Here is a 20,617-nt window from a genome sequence, read left to right as displayed (position 1 = left end):
TGTAATATGGGTTTATTTCTTGTTGAGCATCAAGATGAATATTTCTTTTGAGCACTAATTAGGAGACGAGTGAAAGACTAGAGGTGTACCAATTAATCTTTCAGGAAAAATCCATCTTAGCAATCAAACGATTAAGCCCATGAAGAATCAAAAGAAAATATTGGTAATATAAAACATGTTTTATGACTTTACACAAGTGCTCTCAATCTACTAGTTTTGAAGACATCGAAGCTTGATTTGATTTCATTGTTTTGTTTCAAATGGCCTTGAATTTGAATTTGTTTATAAATCTAACTTTAAGCTATGACATTCCAAATATGCTAGAAAAGAGAGGTGATAAGTTGTGCACATAAGGTGTTTAACAAAATGCTTTAATAGCAAGTTATACCCAAAACGGTGGTTCTGTTGTTGATGTCCTCGAGTGGAGGAAAAAATGTTTTTTTTTTTTCAAAAACAATAATATTATAATTGAATTTAAAATAATATTAGTTTGGTAAATATTTTAAAAATAACATTAATTTGGTAAATATTTTTTAAATAACACTAGTTTGGTCAATAACTCGGCAACAAGAAGCTGTTTCACGCAGTAAAATAATTGACAAAAACTTGAAACATATACTTCATACAATTTAATGTTTTGGTGGGGAATTGCATGTACATTATTGTTATGGAACACGACAAAGTCATTTATTTGGATTGTGGCAAAAGGTGAAGTCTTTGGACTAGGGGGCCGTCCAAACTTTGTGGACCGTTGATGTCAATTGGGATTTAATGAATGAGGTTGGGGTTAAACCAAGTACCATGATCTTTTGTTTTCTCACTTATGGAAATCTTATATATATATATATATATATATATATATATATATATATATATATATATATATATATATATATATATATATATATATATATATATATATATATATATATATATATATATATATATATATATATATATATATATATATATATATATATATATATTTGAACCAATGAAAACATTGCAACACATCACTTCCACAATATATTACTTGTGAAGAAAGAAATGGACACGTGTCATTTGATTATTGGTTCCGGTAGTTGTTGCCCTAGTTATTTGTTTTCCATAGAACTCATTCCTATATATATATATATATATATATATATATATATATATATATATATATATATATATATATATATATATATATATATATATATATATATATATATATATATATATATATATAGGTTCAGGTTCATTTGAGACCATTCTAATTTTGTGAGACTGTGAGACCAAATCTAAAAACAATTTTAAAATGCAAAATAAATGGAAGAAATCCAAAAATTCTTTTTTTAAATATTATTTTCGGAACTTGAATTAACTAAAAAAAATAAAAATAAATAAAAATAAAATAAAAATAAATAAAATTCCGTTTTTTTTAAAATACGTGAAATATTCTAAATAGAATATTACACTAACATATTCTAAAAAATAATTTTAAAATGCAAAATAAATGAAAAAATCTAAAAATTCTTTTTTTAAATATTATTTTCGGAACTTAAATTAACTAAAAAAATAAAAAATAAATAAAAAAAATTCTTTTTTTTTTTTGAAAAATACGTGAAATATTCTAAATAGAATATTACACTAAAATATTCTAAAAAATAATTTTAAAATGCAAAATAAATGAAAAAATCTAAAATTTTTTTTTTTAAATATTATTTTCGGAACTTGAATAAACTAAAAAAAGTAAAATAATAAATAAAAAATAAATAAAATAAAAAAATACGTCTCACGGTCTCACAAAATATATGTGGTCTCAAATGAACCTAACCCTATATATATATATATATATATATATATATATATATATATATATATATATATATATATATATATATATATATATATATAAATCTCACTCTTTCTAAAAATAACTTCAATATAATAATATTATTTTTTAAGACGTCCAAACGATTTAGCCAATAGTACAATTAACAACCAATAAAATAATATTAAATTTATAACTTACCTTATTTAGGTGGAAAAGATAGGCAAAGATTCAAACTAAAAATATATTATGCCTAAAATAAAGTTAATAAATCTTTATCTATTATACCAAATAAAAAACGTGTCCCATATATAGTGGAAAACTAGAAATCCTAGATGGCGATTCAAATTTTAAAATTGAAGGTTACAATTATGCTTTTATTATTGAGGTTAATATGTGGATAGTAAATTAAAATATGTCAAATAATATTGATTATAATATTTATCTTTATTATACAAAATACACAAAAATACAAGTTAGTTATTAATATAGATTATTAATATAAAGTGAAAATGACCGACAAAGTTATTCATTGTTTTTTTTTTAATTTAAAACATTTACTTTTTAAATAAAGTGGTAATAAGAATTATTATACATACATACACGTCATTTATATCAAACCTAAAAATAAGAATTATCAAAAATAATTTCAATATGAAGAAAATAAAACTATGCATTTTACATTGTTTATTATTATTATTTTTATATTTGAAAATATTTGACAAAACAAGAAAGTAAGTCTTAAATAAAAAAAAACTGAATAATTAATAATTTTTTACAATAAAAATCAAACATGTCTAATTTAACCAACTATTTTAATAATACTATATTAATTAATACCCAATAAATTATTAAATACAAAGACTTCATATTATAACTTAATATGTATACCACAAAAAACAATAGAAAAATATGGATAATATAAAAAACTCTTGTAAAAGGACTAGATGTGTAATTTGCCCTGTTATTTTTTTTTAAAAAAAAAACTCGAAAATATGGATATATTTTGATTTTTAATATTTTACCCAAAACAATAATATAATTTTATTTTTAACACAAAATAATAATGCAACTTATATGTTAAAAGAAAACAACATACAAAATACTTTGAAACTAAAAATCGTACCTTTATTTTTGACGAAAGATAATAATAAATTTTTATTTTTAACCCAACAATGCACAATCATCGTCTACTTCATTGTGTTATTTATGGATTTTTACATGTTTCCGCAATGAAACAAATCGTCGCAAGAAATCTATTTATTGAAGTTTTTAACTTTCGTTTAAAAACTATTCACCGAAATGAAACTAATTGCTGAAACAAAGTTATTGCCGTCCGTCGCATTGCGCGGGTAGATGGCTAGTATATATATATATATATATATATATATATATATATATATATATATATATATATATATATATATATATATATATATATATATATATATATATATATATATATATATATATATATATATATCGAATATCGAATTTGGATCAATAAACGGTTAAAGGCTCGTCTACAATCTTAATATTATATTTTGAAAATCTATAACTAAATTAAATATCATACAAATATAAAATATTATCCTAACAAAACTATAACTATGTTTTCAAATATTTTGTCTAAAAAGTCGTTATATTATTATTATACATTTTCAATGTTTTTCTTAAAGGTCGTTGATGACTAAGGTGCGTGCATAATGAGTCTCTTTAATAAATGAAAATATTTTTGTCACATGTAACATTTTCATTTATTTTGTCACATATAATTTTGTGGTTATTTTAAATTAAGTTATATTCCACATGTTATTATATGGTTTTTTTTTTTTCATTTTATTAAATTCTAGATGGTATTTAAATACAATAATAAATGCATATCAATTTTATAATGAATTTTCCTTCTAATTTCATAATTACTAAATTAAAGATTCATTAATTTTTTTTAATTTATTTATCTAAATTATTTGTTTAAATTTAAAAGAGAAAAAAAAAACACTTTAATTTTTATAATTCTATATTTTCTCACTTTTATTATAAATTCATAATTCTCAAATGTTTAGAATTTTGTATTTATTTTTTTTTAAAATAAATTCATGTAATACATGGGTCTCACGCCTAATTGAATAACAAAAGAGAAATCAAATTTCTTTCTGTATTTTTTTTCTCTTCATTAGATCGAGAAAAATGTCAAAATTAAGAGAGTGAGAGAGAGAGAGAGAGAGAATGATATCCGTAAGTCATAATCTTTTATGATTAAAAGAACAAATAGGAAAAAATATAAAAAATATTTAATTTTCCAAAAAAAAAATAATAACGTAACACCATCTTTATGGGGACGGTTTTTTAGAGCTTATGATTATTACTTATTTTTAATTTTTAATTGATCACTTAACCCGTTAGAACATATAGTTTATTTATATTTTTTTACAAATCATTATTTATATATATATATATATATATATATATATATATATATATATATATATATATATATATATATATATATATATATATATATATATATATATATATATATATATATATATATATATTAAATGGCCAATATATTTTTTGTTTGTATATTTAACCCCTATCATTTAAGCATATTTTATTTTACCCTTTAATTAGAATATATATATATATATATATATATATATATATATATATATATATATATATATATATATATATATATATATATATATATATATATATATATAGGAATGAGTTCTATGGAAAACAAATAACTAGGGCAACATCTACCGGAACCAATAATCAAATGACACGTGTCCATTTCTTTCTTCACAAGTAATATATTGTGGAAGTTATTGTGAAGGTGATGTGTTGTCATGTTTTCATTGGTTCAAATATGTGTTGCCCTAATCATTCATTTTCCATATAACTCTTCCCTATATATATATATATATATATATATATATATATATATATATATATATATATATATATATATTATCTTATTATACAAACCTTATTATATCTAAAAATAGATTTAAGACGTCCAAACTTTTAAGCTGAATGTACAAACATTTATCAACAAATTACAAAATACAATGTATTAAGTACAAATGTAAAATTAATATTGAAACATTCAAACCTACATCCTTACCCAATATAGAGGATTTAAATTTTTTAAAAAATCATATATCTTTATCTTTATTACTTATTATGCAAATTTGGTCAAAGGCTAAATTTTAAAAGGTACAAGCTCTTACTGTATTATGTACATTCATTTTATGCATTACAAAATCATATATCTTAATTGGGTCAACATTTGAAAAAAAGAAAACTAATACCAGCTCCGATATATCCCATCACTCCTTATCTTATCTTGATCTGTCATTTCTTTTTCATTTGAATTCAAACTTAAAACTCAGTCAAACAAATCTCCAATTTATCGCCTAATGGTTTTGCTTATGAGACGCTCAATTCAACATATGTGTTAAACCTTAAGTTACTATGGCTTTAACCCAGTTCCCTTCCATGTCCCATCCAACAACTTCAACAGAAGGGCAACTTCTCCGCTCCTATATTTATGAAAATCCCTCTGCTTCCTGAATACACGATAATTTGAAGAGACTCATCCCTACGCTCAGTCAATGCCATCTCCTATTACAAATTAAATATTTAGGTGTTTACATTCTACAATTTCTTTGTGCTCTCTCTCTCTCTCTCTCAGCTTGATGTGTGCATCGTTGATTCCATGTAGGTTTGCTGGTTCTTATTAATAGAAGATTGATCGAAGAGGTGGTGATTGAAACATCGATGTCGGTCCCATGTCAGGTAGTACCAGGTAAGAGCCCTAACATTATATATGTTTTCTATCCCTAAATTGTTATATTTTTTTTTAAAGTTTTGTATCGGTTTTTCGTTCTTGCACATTGCGATTTTATGTATTGGTCGAAGACACAACTTCATCTTTCTCGCTGTAATCTCGATGAAGAACCCTAGCTTAAGGCTCCCCGAGCTCCCCTGTTCTCTAACCATGGATGTTTTGAGACAACGACAACCCTCATCCATCTCTCTCCGTAAAAAAACACCTAAGAGCCACCAGCACAATTAAATAAACAAATAATGATGTTGATAATCTCAGTCTCAATGAAAAGGTAATGTCTTTCATTCATATCTGCAATTAAATAAACAAATAACGATTTCAAGTTGCAAAAGGAAACTTGAAGGGTTATGTTCCCAAAATGGAACAATCTAGTAGGCTTTTTCATATTGTTATTCCCAAATAGTTTCATATTGGTATGATTCTTTCATTATGTTCTTTAATCATATATTATATTTGCTTTTGGAATACCGGTTGTTTTTGTTCTTTTGATTCACAAGTTGAAATTTTTATGTTTCCAAGGTTAATATCACAGTTCACGCTTCTAGACTATTAGGTTATGGGAAGAAATGTTTCCTAAAATTTGAATTTTAAGAGAAGATTGATTATTTGATCTTATGTAGCATCTTCATATCCAGATCTTGTAAAATGAACCCAGGGGCTCGACTATAAGAGGAGTCACAACAAGATAAGAAACTTTTTCTCTCCTGAACTTTACTCAGGTAAATTGTATTAATTACTGAAATTTGTATAGTTTATTACATCATTTTTAACTAATTGAAAATGGTGTTTTTCCATGAAGGAGATGTTAATCAGGTAGAGGTGGTGGTAACTTCAAGTAATCAAATTTAGACATTAGATTTGTTCTTTATCTTTACCATCGTTTTCTAAAAGTATCCCATGTATATATATTACTTAATATGTTCATCTTGTAGATCAAAATAAGCATTTACCGGTTCTTACTAGAACACAATTGGCCAATTTTGCAGGTTGTCATACACTCAACATTGCTAACTGATGGAGAGTATGACTGGCCGACAACATGTGAGTATGTCATTTCTCCTGGAACATGCTAATATTTTTTTGTCAAGAATGGTGTTGTCATGGGCTTTGTTTTCATCTACTGTAGGTTTGGGTGTTGGTATCTTTAATGGTACAATTATAAATGTAGTTACCCATTACTAACACCATCGCACCACCAAACAACAACCACTACACCTCATCCCCATTATTCACCTCCACCTTCGACTATAAAGAAAAGAGAAGAACAGTAAAGAGCAACATATGTGAGATTTAGTCGATTATTCTAAATAGACATTGTTAGTTACATCACATGGAGCAACATACATGAAAACCACACCATTTAACCTTTATTTCGAAGCTCTAACCTCAGTTATCATTTCTGTTTTGGTCATAAAATTTCCAAAATTTCACCGGTTGATATTGATTTCCTCACATCTGCCTTTTGGCAGGTGCTGTTGATGTTGAATCAACCGGAGACCCTGATATTCCATTCCATCCAGGAAGGCAAGTTAGAGACTAAAAGGTTTTGTTATGGTTATTTATTTTTCATTTATCAAGGAACTGAGCTCGGACGTCTCCGCCATCTGGTTCGGGGTGTGACATTTATAGTTGATGTTTTTCAAAATGACTTGTATTCTCAGGGACCCAGTAACAGGTAGTCAACTCTGTTTTAAGTTCAAGCGATGCAACACTATGAAATTTTACTTTCTGTCACTTTTGTGTAACTTATGAATAAGCATAATATCTATCACACCCCAAAATCGGGAATGGCGGAAATGTTCTGGCGCGGAGGACGTCATGTAGTGTATCACAACAATGTAAAGTAGTAAACAAGCAACAACATCATCCATTGCATTAATAGTATAATTTTTAAATACATGTGTGTTTTTTCATATCATAATCAACATAATGAATGTTCAAAAATAAAAGACGAGTCTTGACTGCTCTATCTTCACGAAACCTGGTCGTCGTACCTGTCTATTTGTGACCTAAGAATACAAGTTATTTTGAAAGCGAGTATCAGCAATAAAGATGGTGAATTCATAAGTATTAATGTGTCTTAGATTTGTAAAATTGTAAAGTAAAGACTTGTAAATGTTTGAAAACCCTAGAAAATCCCATATTTCCTACTAGTATAAAAGTAGTCTTCTACCAAGACCCGACTGTTTTGTAAGTAAGCATCACTATAAATGTGACGGTTCTTCACTGTTTAACTATTATTATAAAAGTTATAGTCTACCTCGTCGTTTATGTGTATGAGTCACAATATAAAGGTAATAAGGAAAAATAGTTTATCTATATCAAATATATCCTACCTCGTCGTTCATGTGAATGTGTCACAAAGTAAAGAAAGGAAAATAATATAATAACTAAAGATGTATCCTTTTGCACTAGGATATTCACGGCGTGGAAACTCGCCGAAAAGGTACAACCGTAGACACCCGTCGATGATCATTTTCCCTACAGTAGCTAACAGTCTTGGGAGTGGAATGGTAAGTCCCAAAACGTTGTAACAGATCGTATTAAACATATTAATGTAAACGTGTTCACGTAAGCGTATCTATGTAAACGTATTCTTCTAAGCGTATTCATGTAACATGTAATGTATTAGTATAGACTCATGAATGAACTGACTCTTGTGTGATTCCTTGTACTTGGAATGGTAAGTAATATCTCCTAATTATACCTATTATAGTTACTAGTAATGTACATGTATAACTGAAAGTATGTCTTTGCTACCCAAAGGTACTGAACTGACTGGAGGAACTTTTATGTCTATATATGTATACATGATATATAACTAATATTTAGACGACATTCGGACGAGTAACCGATGACCTAAAGCCACATCCCAACAAGGAAAAGGAAAATAAAGCGAGCCAACAGTCCTAAGTCCTTTAAAGATTATTTATATAACTATACATATTTAGGCATGTATTTGACAATATAAAAGCATAAAAGAAGTTTTTTAAAAGCTTTGAAAGGTTTAATACTAAGAAATGATGACTTGATGTCAGTTTATAAAACAATTGAAAGTATTTTGTTTGATAAGACAGTTTAAGTATAAGGAAAACCTTTGTAACAGAGTTTGAAAGGAAACCTACAATATGTAAGACAATTTGATAAAGAGTTTTAAACATGTAAAAACGTTTAAGAAAGTCATTTTGAAGAAATCTATTTGGTAAAACAGTTAACGTATCGTAAATCCATTTGCATGCTAGTTGTTAATCACATGTGATTGATATAACAACTAGCATGATTCAACTTGTACCCCCCATAAAGCATTTATAAACATTTAAAAGGTTAATTAAAGGGTATGAACTCACCTGCAGTGAGTGGTTTGGACGAACGGACTGTATAGGATGCTAAGTGTCAAGTGAAGACTTGTACACACTCAAAGATCCTAGTTCACATATAATTACACATATATGTATCCAGTTAGTCTTTTAAACAACTAATTAACAAATTTAAGACATCCTAGAACATGTAAAACACCTTTTATAAGTGCTATAAGTCATAAGGATTGCATCTAAGTGTTGTAGGACATTGGTATTGAGTTTAGGGTTTAAGGAAAACCCCTTATTGGAGTTTACGGTTTTGTGACCATCTCTCATTGAGTTTACGGTCGTAAACTCATGGGTTTACGGCCGTAATCTCATGCCCCTTTGACCATGTGTTGTTTTGAAACTCTACAAGTCCTTAGAAGCATTTCTACTTGAAGTATAAGCCTATGGAAGGGATTAGGGCACCATTTCACTCCTAAATGGAGTTTACGGTCCTTAGACCATTTTTCTTTGGGTTTACGACTGTAAAACCATATGGTTTATGGTATTTTGATGTTTTCAAGCCCTTAACTCAACAAGGAAGGGATCTAAGCAAGTTTCCAAGGCTTAGGAAGGACTAGGGAACACTTTGGCACCCTAATTAGGGTTTACGGTCCAAGAACATCTTGGACAGTAAACACCTTGATGTTGGTGTTTCTTGGGTGATTTCTTGATATATGGTAGTGTAACAAGCCTTAAGATACTCTAGGATAGGAGTACTTACAAGATAGTGGCTTGAAAAGGTGCTAAAAGTCCAAAGACACTAGTGTGTGTTCTTGGTGAAACTTGAAGATCTAACCTTTTGGAATGATTTCATGGGTGGAAGTGTGTTAGATCACTAGATTAAGTATTATATCAACTTATTAGGACTAGAAACACTTACAAGTTGAAGATCTTGAAGAATTGTTCGATGATACATGAGAGAGTTTTGAGATTTAGATCTTGGATTTGCGAAAAATGGCAAATAATGACTAAGTGTCATATATATACCCCCACATTAGGGTTTACGGCTGTAAACACCTTTGTTTAGGCCGTAAAATCCAAACTCTTGGAGTTTTGGAATAATATTGTTGCACAATAAACCCTAGGGCATCCTCTCTCCTGATATTTCCTGAAGTACTAAACTTAAAACCCTCAAACTTAATCCAAAAAGCTTGAAAGTTAGCAGAAACTGTTCTGACTTCTATCGAATTGAATGGTTGTACAGAATAGAAATTTCGGGTTGTCACATCATCCCCCTAGAAGGAATTTCGTCCTGAAATTAGAGTTTAAGAAAATAAGTAGTTAAAAATAACTAAGTGAATTTAGGTCCTCGCTTGTCGTTCCAGTGAACCTTCACTATCGGGATACGGATTTGTTTCGTTTGCTTGACCTCCTGGTCCATGATCTCTATAGGTTCTTCCACAAAGTTGAGGTTCTCGTTGATCTCGATCTCGTCGATTGGGATTTCAAGAGTTTCATCGGACAGACACTCTTTCCAGTTAGAGAATCGAGGGTAAAATGTACGTTACTGAGTTCGTGGTGTAGGTTAGGTTTGTGAGTTACAGGGCCAATTCTGGCAAGAATCTCGGAGGTCCTAACCATCTTGGATTTAGCTTACCATGCTTTCTGAAGCGTATCAAGCCTTTCCAGTATGAGACTTCCAAAAGGATTTGGTCTCTCACTTGGAATTGCAAAGCTTTCTTCCTCTTGCTTCTCTTCCCAGTCAAGGGCCACTCCCTTCTGAGTCAAAGTCATAAGAGGTTCCATATTTCACGAGGAGTTCCGAACAAACTTACGACGGTAGGTCACCGAGACCCAGAATTTGGCGAATTCTGTAAGCGTCTTCAGTGCTGACAAATTCTCAACGGTTTTGATCTTTGGAAGGGTCCTCAAGAATTCCCACATCACTAATAGTGTGTCTTAGGAATTCGACTCTTCAATTCTAAAACTCGTATTTAGAGAACTGCGCATAAAGCTTCTCTGATCGTAATGTTTCCATGGTTTGTTGTAGATGCTCTTTATGATTTTCTTCTTACTACGAGAGTATATAAGTAAGTCATTTACAAGGAAAATGACAATCTGATCCAAGTAAGAATGGCGTACCCTATTCATTAAGTTCATGAATACTACGGGCATATTGGTCCTATCCAAGGGGTATCACTACGGACTCGTAGTGTCCGTATTGAGTTGGAAGATTGTCCTCGGGACATCCTTCACTAACACTCGTAACTGGTGATATTCGCATCTTGGATCCATTTCTGAAATGCACCTCGTTCCTTGTGGTTGATCAACCAATTCATCTATGCGAGGCAGAAGGTAATGATTTCTAATGGAAATATTGTCGAGGTCTCTGAAGTCGATGGACTTACGAAACAATTCGTCTTTCTTCCTAAAGAACAAGACCGGAGCTCTCCAGGGTGAGAAGCTTGGTCTTTCCATTCCATTGATGCGTAGTTCATTAAGTTGTCCTGGTGGTTCTTGTATTTCCGTGGGCGTTAGATCATAGGGCGATCTGGTTACAAAAGCAATATTGGGCTCTAAGTTTGTTCGCATGATGATGTGATTACTCGTAGTCTTGGGCAGTCTCCGTCCTGAAGTTCATATTAGAAGTCATACATGGTTCATCAATCACAGTCTCGTGTATATGAGTCGTATATAATTAAGATTGAAAACGTAGTCGAATAAATGATTCTTCTTAAACCTCACATCCCAACAAGGAAAAGAAGTTAAAGTGGAATCATCAATTCTAAACCTGTAGAACCTTGATTATATACCACCCCTATGTATACATTCTTTAGCGATAGATCAACCGTATGGGTCTTTGGATTGAACGTGACGTACTGTACGAGTGGTACTTCGGGGAGGTTTGCTGAGTTTTCTTCGGAAATAATAAGAAGTATGAGGTACTCTATGCATGAGTACTTCGGTGTTCTGGAATGACGGCTTCGCTAGAAAGACGTTTTCGGAGAAAGAGATGTGCGCACGAAACTGGTATTGTGCGGATCGAATTGACTCAAGTTGTATGATAATGTCAGACTTACTTAGAAGTAAAAGAAATTAGATTTGAACATAAAGGCGTTACAGAAAAAACACAACGGTGCAACTTTTAACAGAGTTACAGTACTTTAGAGTAACTATAGGAATACTGCTGCGAACAAAGTCTACTATAAAAGGCAAGTATACGCAGCACGAGGATCCCTTAACTGACATGATCTCACAAAAGATAAGACTCGAGTTGCACTAGTTTTAAGCATATTTTAAAATCATACATAATACTGACGATTGGAAGTGAACCTATACTACAGTAGGGTCCGTCGTTGCCTCTTTCCATTATGAGGTCAAACTCCTCCGGATTCACCGTCGTTCTTCTTTGTTGGACAGTCCCTCTTGAAGTGTCCGATTACGCCACATAGATGGCATATCCGAGAGATTTCGACATTGGTGGTTGAAGTAATGTGTTGGATCCGAGTCCTGCAGCAGCTGGTAGTATGTCCATTCTTGTTGCATTTAAAGCAGTGTAACGGACGACAACTACCCAGATGATGGAAGCTGCACTTATTGCATTTCGGTAGGTTTCCAGCATACTGCTTGGCTACGCCACATAGATGGCATATCCGAGAGATTTCGACATTGGTGGTTGAAGTAATGTGTTGGATCCGAGTCCTGCAGCAGCTGGTAGTATGTCCATTCTTGTTGCATTTAAAGCAGTGTAACGGACGACAACTACCCAGATGATGGAAGCTGCACTTATTGCATTTCGGTAGGTTTCCAGCATACTGCTTGGCTGGTGTAGGGACAATTGGGATACCAGAAGGGATGGTAGTAGGAGGTACAGATGTCGTGGCTGTGAAGGTTGCCACAGGTTGTTGTCTTTTGCTCGCCCCTTAGGGTGATTTGCCTTTAGCCTTAGCCCAAAACTTTCGTTTGTTATTCTTGGGCTTGGGATTCCGGGTGTCGTGGTAGCTTGTTGCTCGTTGGGGTACTTGATTGTTACTTGGATTGGAATTATTGTTAACAGTCCTGCTAACATTTGCGTTTTTAGCGTTAACGTGGGTCAGAACAGCTTACACGACAGCCGAGATTGCAGCTTGAAAGGTAGCTGTACCAATCTGAAGAGTTGGTGTTTGGTTGATGGGTTGATCGTTTTTCTTCGGCGACATGATTCTGTTACAAGGAAAGAAAATGAATTTGTGAGCGAGTATGGTTGATCCTAGACGTAGTTCGATCGTTCATGTAAAGAATAGAAGTACGTTCTCGTGGGTTCGACCTACATCCCTATGATGCAGTACTAGCAAAGAGTGGAAGTAAGTTCATACAATGGTCTCAAGACGTTTTTCGTTCAAGCCGAGGTATTATAGGTTGGTGGATAATATGATCCAACCTTTGAAAGAGGCTTGAAAATGATTCCAGAGTTAAATTACTAAAGTCCAAAGACTTGACTAAAGCAAGTTTCAGATAGACTCCAATGAAAGTATGATGAAAGTTTTTGAACAAAGAGTGACACGAAAGTTAGCCGACTGTCAATAAAATCGATGTTTAAGATGTAATAAGTTTGGGAAAATTGACCTTGTAGTAGGTCTTACATCACATCTAGAGTAGAAAAGTCTTTGACAACATAAAGACCTAACTAAAGGACTTACAGTACACGGTAGTCACATAGAAAAGTGCTACACAGAACTTAGACAGGAACACGGTTCTTTAAAAAAAAGAAGGAAGTAAAGTATCTCCTACTGGCGACGGTCACCCCTATGGTGAACCCTTAGTTCAGCTAGTTAACGTTCCATATCAAGTAGGTATCTTTCGTACACCCTCTGACGTACTCGGAGCTCTATGACTTCGGCTCGGGTTTCAGCTAGGGCTTGCATCAAGGTCTCATGGTTTCTCTCAGATCTCTCACTTGTGTGATCAAGGCGATTGATGCGAACGGTATGTATTCTTGCATTGGCATTAACCTCTTCAATACGTTGGAGAGCCGTCCTGCCCTAAATTTCATTTCGGTTAGCTCTACGGATCAGGATTGGTAGAACTCTGTCTGCTGAGCTACCTTCGTTTACGTTATAGAAGCTTCGGTCTCCATTAAACGACATAGGTTGTTCTTGCTCTTCGCTCCATGTTTCGAAGCATTCTACCCAAGGAGGCATAGGGCCATGAAAAGCCGGACGAGGGTTAGGATTTGGAATGGGAGCTACCGGGGGTAGGTTCTCAACCTCAGGTTCGGAGTTATCATCATCCGAAAGGTCTACAGCATGGTGATCATTCTAAGGGATTGGATGATCATTCTCGGGTTCTTCTCCAAACCATCTAGCATTGCCTTCATTCGGAAGGTACGGGTGCCGTGGGGATGGAGTCCAACCATGTTATCTACGTGAGAATTTAGGGTAAGGAAATAATTATTAGGCGAACTATCTAGATAATTATTAGAAAATCTTCACTAGTTACATCACTATTTGTAAAGTGTATACCAGTTATATGTAATCAAAACAGGATAGGCCTTCGAATAAGTGACCTTAACTCCAAATTCACAAGGAATATGAGTAAAGCAAAAATTTCATAGATTCTAAGTCTATGACATCCTAGTTACATATATCCTTAGTGTATCCACTTAGCAACTATCAACTTAGTAACGAAGATCTTTTTTTTAGTTCTCAATTAAGTAATTGTAGTAACACAAAATACTCCTATAGTATTTTAGACTTAGGTTCTGTTATAATGTTCTCCTTGTGCTAGTGTTGGTAAGTTTTTAGACTTGTTTCCGTATCACAACCATTCTTGGCCATGTGCTAATCACTCCTCGGACCAGCATAGTTGATCAGGCTATGCCACTCCCAAGACTGACCATACATCCCCGAGCTTACGTGTGATATTCAACAATCGTAATACTTTTGTTCTTATCATTGTGACACTGATTTTAGTATGAATGCAGGCACGTATACTTAGTTAAATATTTTATTATTTAAAAGTATAAACTCTTGGTCAGAGTATTTTTAATCCCATTGTATTTATAGTTAGTATATATTTTATGGGTTGATATACTCAATTCACTATAAACAATGCTCTGATACCAATCTGTCACATCCCAAAACCGGGAACGGCGGAAACATTCTGAGGCGGAGGACGTTATGTAGTGTATCACAACAATGTAAAGTAGTAAACAAGCAACAACATCATCCATTGCATTAATAGTATAATTTTTAAATACATGTGTGCTCTTTCATATCATAAACAACATAATGAATGTTCAAAAATAAAAGACGAGTCTTGACTGCTCCGTCTTCACGAAACCTGGTCGTCGTACCTATCTATTTCTGACCTGAGAATACAAGTTATTTTGAAAGCGAGTATCAGCAATAAAGCTGGTGAATTCATAAGTATTAATGTGTCTTTGATTTGTAAAATTGTAAAGTAAAGATTTGTAAATGTTTGAAAACCCTATAAAATATCATATTTCCTACTAGTATAATAGTCATCTTCTAGCAAGACCTGACTGTTTTGAAAGTAGCCTTCTACCAAGACCTGACTGTTTTGTAAGTAAGCATCACTGTAAATGTAACCGTTCTTCCCTGTTTAACTATTATTATAAAAGTTATAGTCTACCTCGTCGTATATGTGTATGAGTCACAATATAAAGGTAATAAGGAAAAATAGTTTATCTATATCAAATATATCCTACCTCGTCGTTCATGTGAATGTGTCACAAAGTAAAGGAAGGAAAATAATATAATAACTAAAGATGTATCCTTTTGCACTAGGATATTCACGGCGTGGAAACTCGTCGAAAAGGTACAACCGTAGACACCTGTTGATGATCATTTTCCCTACTATAGCTAACAGTCTTGGGAGTGGAATGGTAAGTCCCGAAACGTTGTAACAGTTCCTATGTAATAGTTTCTATTAAACATATTAATGTAAACGTGTTCATGTAAGCGTATCTATGTAAACGTACTCTTCTAAGCGTATTCATGTAACATGTAATGTATTAGTATAGACTCATGAATGAACTGACTCTAGTGTGATTCCTTGTACCTGGAATGGTAAGTAATATCTCCTAATTATACCTATTATAGTTACTAGTAATGTACATGTATAACCGAAATTATGTCTTTGCTACCCAAAGGTACTGAACTGACTGGAGGAACTTTTATGTCTATATATGTATACATGATATATAACTAATATTTAGATGACATTCGGACGAGTAACCGATGACCTAAAGCCACATCCCAACGAGGAAAAGGAAAATAAAGCGAGCCAACAGTCCTAAGTCCTTTAAAGATTATTTATATAACTATACATATTTAGGCATGTATTTGACAATATAAAAGCATAAAAGAAGTTTTTTAAAACCTTTGAAAGGTTTAATACTAAGAAATGATGACTTGATGTCAGTTTATAAAACGATTGAAAGTATTTTGTTTGATAAGACAGTTTAAGTATAAGGAAAACCTTTGTTTGAAATACATTTGTAGCAGAGTTTGAAAGGAAACCTACAATATGTAAGACAGTTTGATAAAGAGTTTTAAACACGTAAAAACGTTTAATAAAGTCATTTTAAAGAAATCTATTTGGTAAAACAGTTAACGTATCGTAAATCCATTTGCATGCTAGTTATTAATCACATGTGATTGATATAACAACTAGCATGATTCAACTTGTATCCCCCCATAAAGCATTTATAAACATTTAAAAACATTTAAAAGGTTAATTAAGGGGTACGAACTCACCTACAGTGAGTGGTTTGGACGAACGGATTGTATAGGATGCTAAGTGTCAAGTGAAGACTTGTACACACTCAAAGATCCTAGTTAACATATAATAACACATATATGTATCCAATTAGTCTTTTAAACAACTAATTAACAAAGTTAAGACATCCTAGGACATGTAAAACACCTTTTATATGTGCTATAAGTCATAAGGATTGCATCTAAGTGTTGTAGGACATTGCTATTGAGTTTAGGGTTTAAGGAAAACCCCTTATTGGAGTTTACGGTTTTGTGACCATCACTCATTGAGTTTACAGTCGTAAACTCATGGGTTTATGACCGTAATCTCATTCCCCTTTGACCATGTGTTGTTTTGAAGCTCTACAAGTCCTTAGAAGCATTTCTACTTGAAGTATAAGCCTATGGAAGGGATTAGGGCACCATTTCACTCCTAAATGGAGTTTACGGTCCTTAGACCATTTTTCTTTGGGTTTACGACCGTAAAACCATATGGTTTATGGTCTTTTGATGTTTTCAATCCCTTAATTCAACAAGGAAGGGATCTAAGCAAGTTTCCAAGGCTTAGGAAGGACTAGGGAACACTTTGGCACCCTAATTAGGGTTTGCGGTCCAAGAACATCTTGGACTGTAAACACCTTGATCTTGGTGTTTCTTGGGTGATTTCTTGATATATGGTAGTGTAACAAGCCTTGAGATACTCTAGGATAGGAGTACTTACAAGATAGTGGCTTGAAAAGGTGCTAAAAGTCCAAGGACACTAGTGTGTGTTCTTGGTGAAACTTGAAGATCTAACCTTTTGGAATGATTTCACGGGTGGAAGTGTGTTAGATCACTAGATTAAGTATTATATCAACTTATTAGGACTAGAAACACTTACAAGTTGAAGATCTTGAAGAATTGTTCGATGATACATGAGAGAGTTTTGAGATTTAGATCTTGGATTTGCGAAAAATGGCAAATAATGACTAAGTGTCATATATATACCCCAACATTAGGGTTTACGGCTGTAAACACCTTTGTTCAGACCATAAAATCCAAACTCTTGGAGTTTTGGAATAATATTGTTTCACAATAAACCCTAGGGCATCCTCTCTCCTGATATTTCCTGAAGTACTAAACTTAAAACCCTCAAACTTAATCCAAAAAGCTTGAAAGTTAGTAGAAACTGTTTTGACTTCTATTGAATTGAATGGTTGTACAAAATAGAAATTTCGGGTTTTCACAATATGTAAACTATGTAAGTTTGTATTCTCAATGTATGTCGTTTGGGTTGCTATGTTTCATTTGTATTCAACTGTTATGTAATCATATCTACGGTAAATATGTTTCGTTTGTATTCAACAGTTATGCATTTAGAAGATTTGGACATCGCGATTAAATTTAGACAGTTATGTAATCATATCTAGGGTAAATATTTTCTGATCAACTAGATTTATTCAAGATATGACCAAAAGGATCTAAGAACAAAACATAAAGACATAAAATACTATAAGAGTGTTTCAACATTTTATGAATCTTTCATATGTTCTCTTGTGCTTATATTCTTGTGCAGATGCCATGGCAGGTTTTCCCCATCCTGGACATCCTTATTTCCCTAACCATGGGAATGACGGATAGATCGTGGAGGACCCTTAGGAGGATCCTAGGGAGATCCTGGAGGATGAGTTGAAGTAAGAAGTTGAAGAGGAAGAAGACTAAGAGAAGGAGGATGAGCTGGGCGCGGAGTCCGAAGTCATCGATCCTCCCCACATGGCTAGAGTACCCGCTCACCGTTGGGGCTATAATAGCCCTACGTCCCCTGGGCATATGATCTTGAGAGATGGATCCGGCATCAAGGGCAAAACCCACCTTTTGGGATGGAGCGAGGATTTTATGACCTTCGCCATGGAGGACCCGCTGACCGAGCCCTTCCCTTCATGGTCCGGAGGATTTCAGACATTGGAGATAAAGCTCAGACGATAGCCAACCGAGTTATGGAGATGAGAGCTATCGTAGAGGTCACGACTGCACGCACTCGAAACCTCGAGAGGGATTACAACCCTATGGACCGACTCATCGAGGACCTTACTGCCGCACAAGCGGAGGTAAGGGAATACCAAGAGAGACATATTGCTCTTGAGGAGAGAGTGCTGGTAGCTGAGTGCCGACTAGCTGAGCTACATGGTGCTTTTACTTTATCCCAGGCACCACAGGGGACTACTCGACGTGAGGAGGATCTATCCTAGTCACCCGCTATGATAGACTAGATATTTGGGTATGCGTTAGTGCTACCCTTTTTCTTTAGTTTCTATGTAGGACCGACCCTACGTCTAAGTGATTACACTATTTGAATGGTCGTTATGCTGTCGAATTATTATTTTGATGTATTGTAGACCTTACAAAGGTCAATTTTCCAAAAGTTATGTACCTCTACTTTATCATTAATGAAACAAACATGTGTTTTTTTATTTATGGATGTTGTTATCTCCTATGTCTTATCTATTCATTTTTATTTGGTAAAACAAGATTTCAATTATAAGTACAAAATAAAGGTCGATAACCACTAGACTTGACATATCTAAATGCGATGTTTCATTACAATAGTAACCATATCATAACCCTTATCAAAAACTTATCAAATTCCACCAGTGGCAGTAGAATGCCGCCTTGAAGATATAAACGACGCCAGAACAATGCAACAGCACCACCGCCACTGCCGCCTCCACCACAAATAAATTTGGCCACATTCCAGTTGTCAGTTTCAGCCACAGTCATTGCTACTCTAGCACATATTAACAACAATGGTGCAAATAGAGGCGGAAGCAGAAACGGAACGGGCAGTTACAACCATGGGGTTACTCAAGGGCTTCAGCGAGCATGCACATATAAAGAGTTTACAAACGGAAAACCAAGACCATTCAACGGAAGTGGAGGTGTTATAGCCCTAACTCGATGGTTTGAAAGGACAGAGTCATTCTTTGAGATCAGTGGCTGCCCGGAGGAAAACAAAGTTAAATCCGCATCCTGTAACTTTGCCAATAGAGCCCTTACAGGGTGGAATGGCCACATCAAGGCTCTAACACTCCTAGTGGCGAATTCAATGACTTGGGGGGACCTCAAAACCATGATGCTTAAAGAGTACTTCCCTAGAGGTGAGTTACAAAAACTTGAACATGAATTATGGAATCTCACTGTGAAGGACTCGGACATTGAAGCTTACACTGCCAGATTCAGCGACCTGACGATCATGTTTCCGGGAATGATCACTTCTGAAAGTAAGAAGGTGGAACGTTTCAGTTGGGGACTAACTCCCCCGATTCAAGGGAATGTGATTGTTGTAGACCCAACAACGTTCGATAGCGCCAAGTGCCTTGCGCAAAAGCTATTTGACCATGGGGTACAAAAGGGAATGATGACTTCCGTCACTGAACCAAAAAAGGGGAAAGATAACAAGAAACACTCGGGAAACAAGAGGAAAGGGCAACAAACTCAGAAGTGTACAAAGAAGCAACAAATCGTGGCGGTTCACGCCGCTACCACTCCTGCCACACTAGCACCTACCAAACCATATGCGGGAAATATTCCAAAGTGTGATAAATGCAACTTTCATCACAACGGTGCATGCCGAGAGATGCACTGTACCAACTGCAATAGGAAGGTGCACATCAGTCGATATTGTGGAACACCAACCTAACATGCCAATCAACTTACCAATACTGGTGTAAGTAAAGCATGTTATGGGTGTGGAGAAATGGGTCACTACAAAAGAAACTGTGAAAAGGCCAACAACAAGAACACAGGGGTAACGGGAAGAGTCCTAGCAATAGGACATGAGGAGGCAGTAAAGGAACCTGGTTTGGTCATTGGTACGTTCCTCCTCAACAACATTTATGCATGCATTTTATTTGATAAT

The 20,617-nt window shown here is 33.6% G+C and overlaps 1 protein-coding gene across 1 annotated transcript; it reads left to right on the top strand.

The window, feature by feature from the left end:
- Nucleotides 1-6,455: 6,455 nt before the first annotated feature.
- LOC111914829 (uncharacterized) lies at nucleotides 6,456-20,398 on the top strand. Its single transcript, XM_023910535.2, has 6 exons — nucleotides 6,456-6,488; nucleotides 6,608-6,661; nucleotides 6,844-6,958; nucleotides 7,145-7,199; nucleotides 7,337-7,350; nucleotides 19,407-20,398. The coding sequence occupies exons 1-6, from the start codon at nucleotides 6,456-6,458 to the stop codon at nucleotides 20,396-20,398; spliced, it is 1,263 nt and encodes a 420-aa protein (XP_023766303.1).
- The last annotated feature ends 219 nt before the right edge of the window (nucleotides 20,399-20,617 follow it).

The sequence above is a fragment of the Lactuca sativa genome, chromosome 5 (assembly GCF_002870075.4).
Source record: "Lactuca sativa cultivar Salinas chromosome 5, Lsat_Salinas_v11, whole genome shotgun sequence".
Taxonomy (NCBI): domain Eukaryota; kingdom Viridiplantae; phylum Streptophyta; class Magnoliopsida; order Asterales; family Asteraceae; genus Lactuca; species Lactuca sativa.
This window is presented reverse-complemented; position numbering and strand designations above follow the sequence as displayed.

Excerpts from the sequence above, each read along its gene's own strand:
- LOC111914829 (XM_023910535.2), top strand. The coding sequence starts at position 6,456 with ATGGTGTTTTTCCATGAAGGAGATGTTAATCAG. Across the intron at positions 6,662-6,843 it reads ACAATTGGCCAATTTTGCAG|TTACCCATTACTAACACCAT; the intron begins GTTGTCATACAC and ends TTATAAATGTAG. Across the intron at positions 6,959-7,144 it reads AACAGTAAAGAGCAACATAT|GTGCTGTTGATGTTGAATCA; the intron begins GTGAGATTTAGT and ends GCCTTTTGGCAG.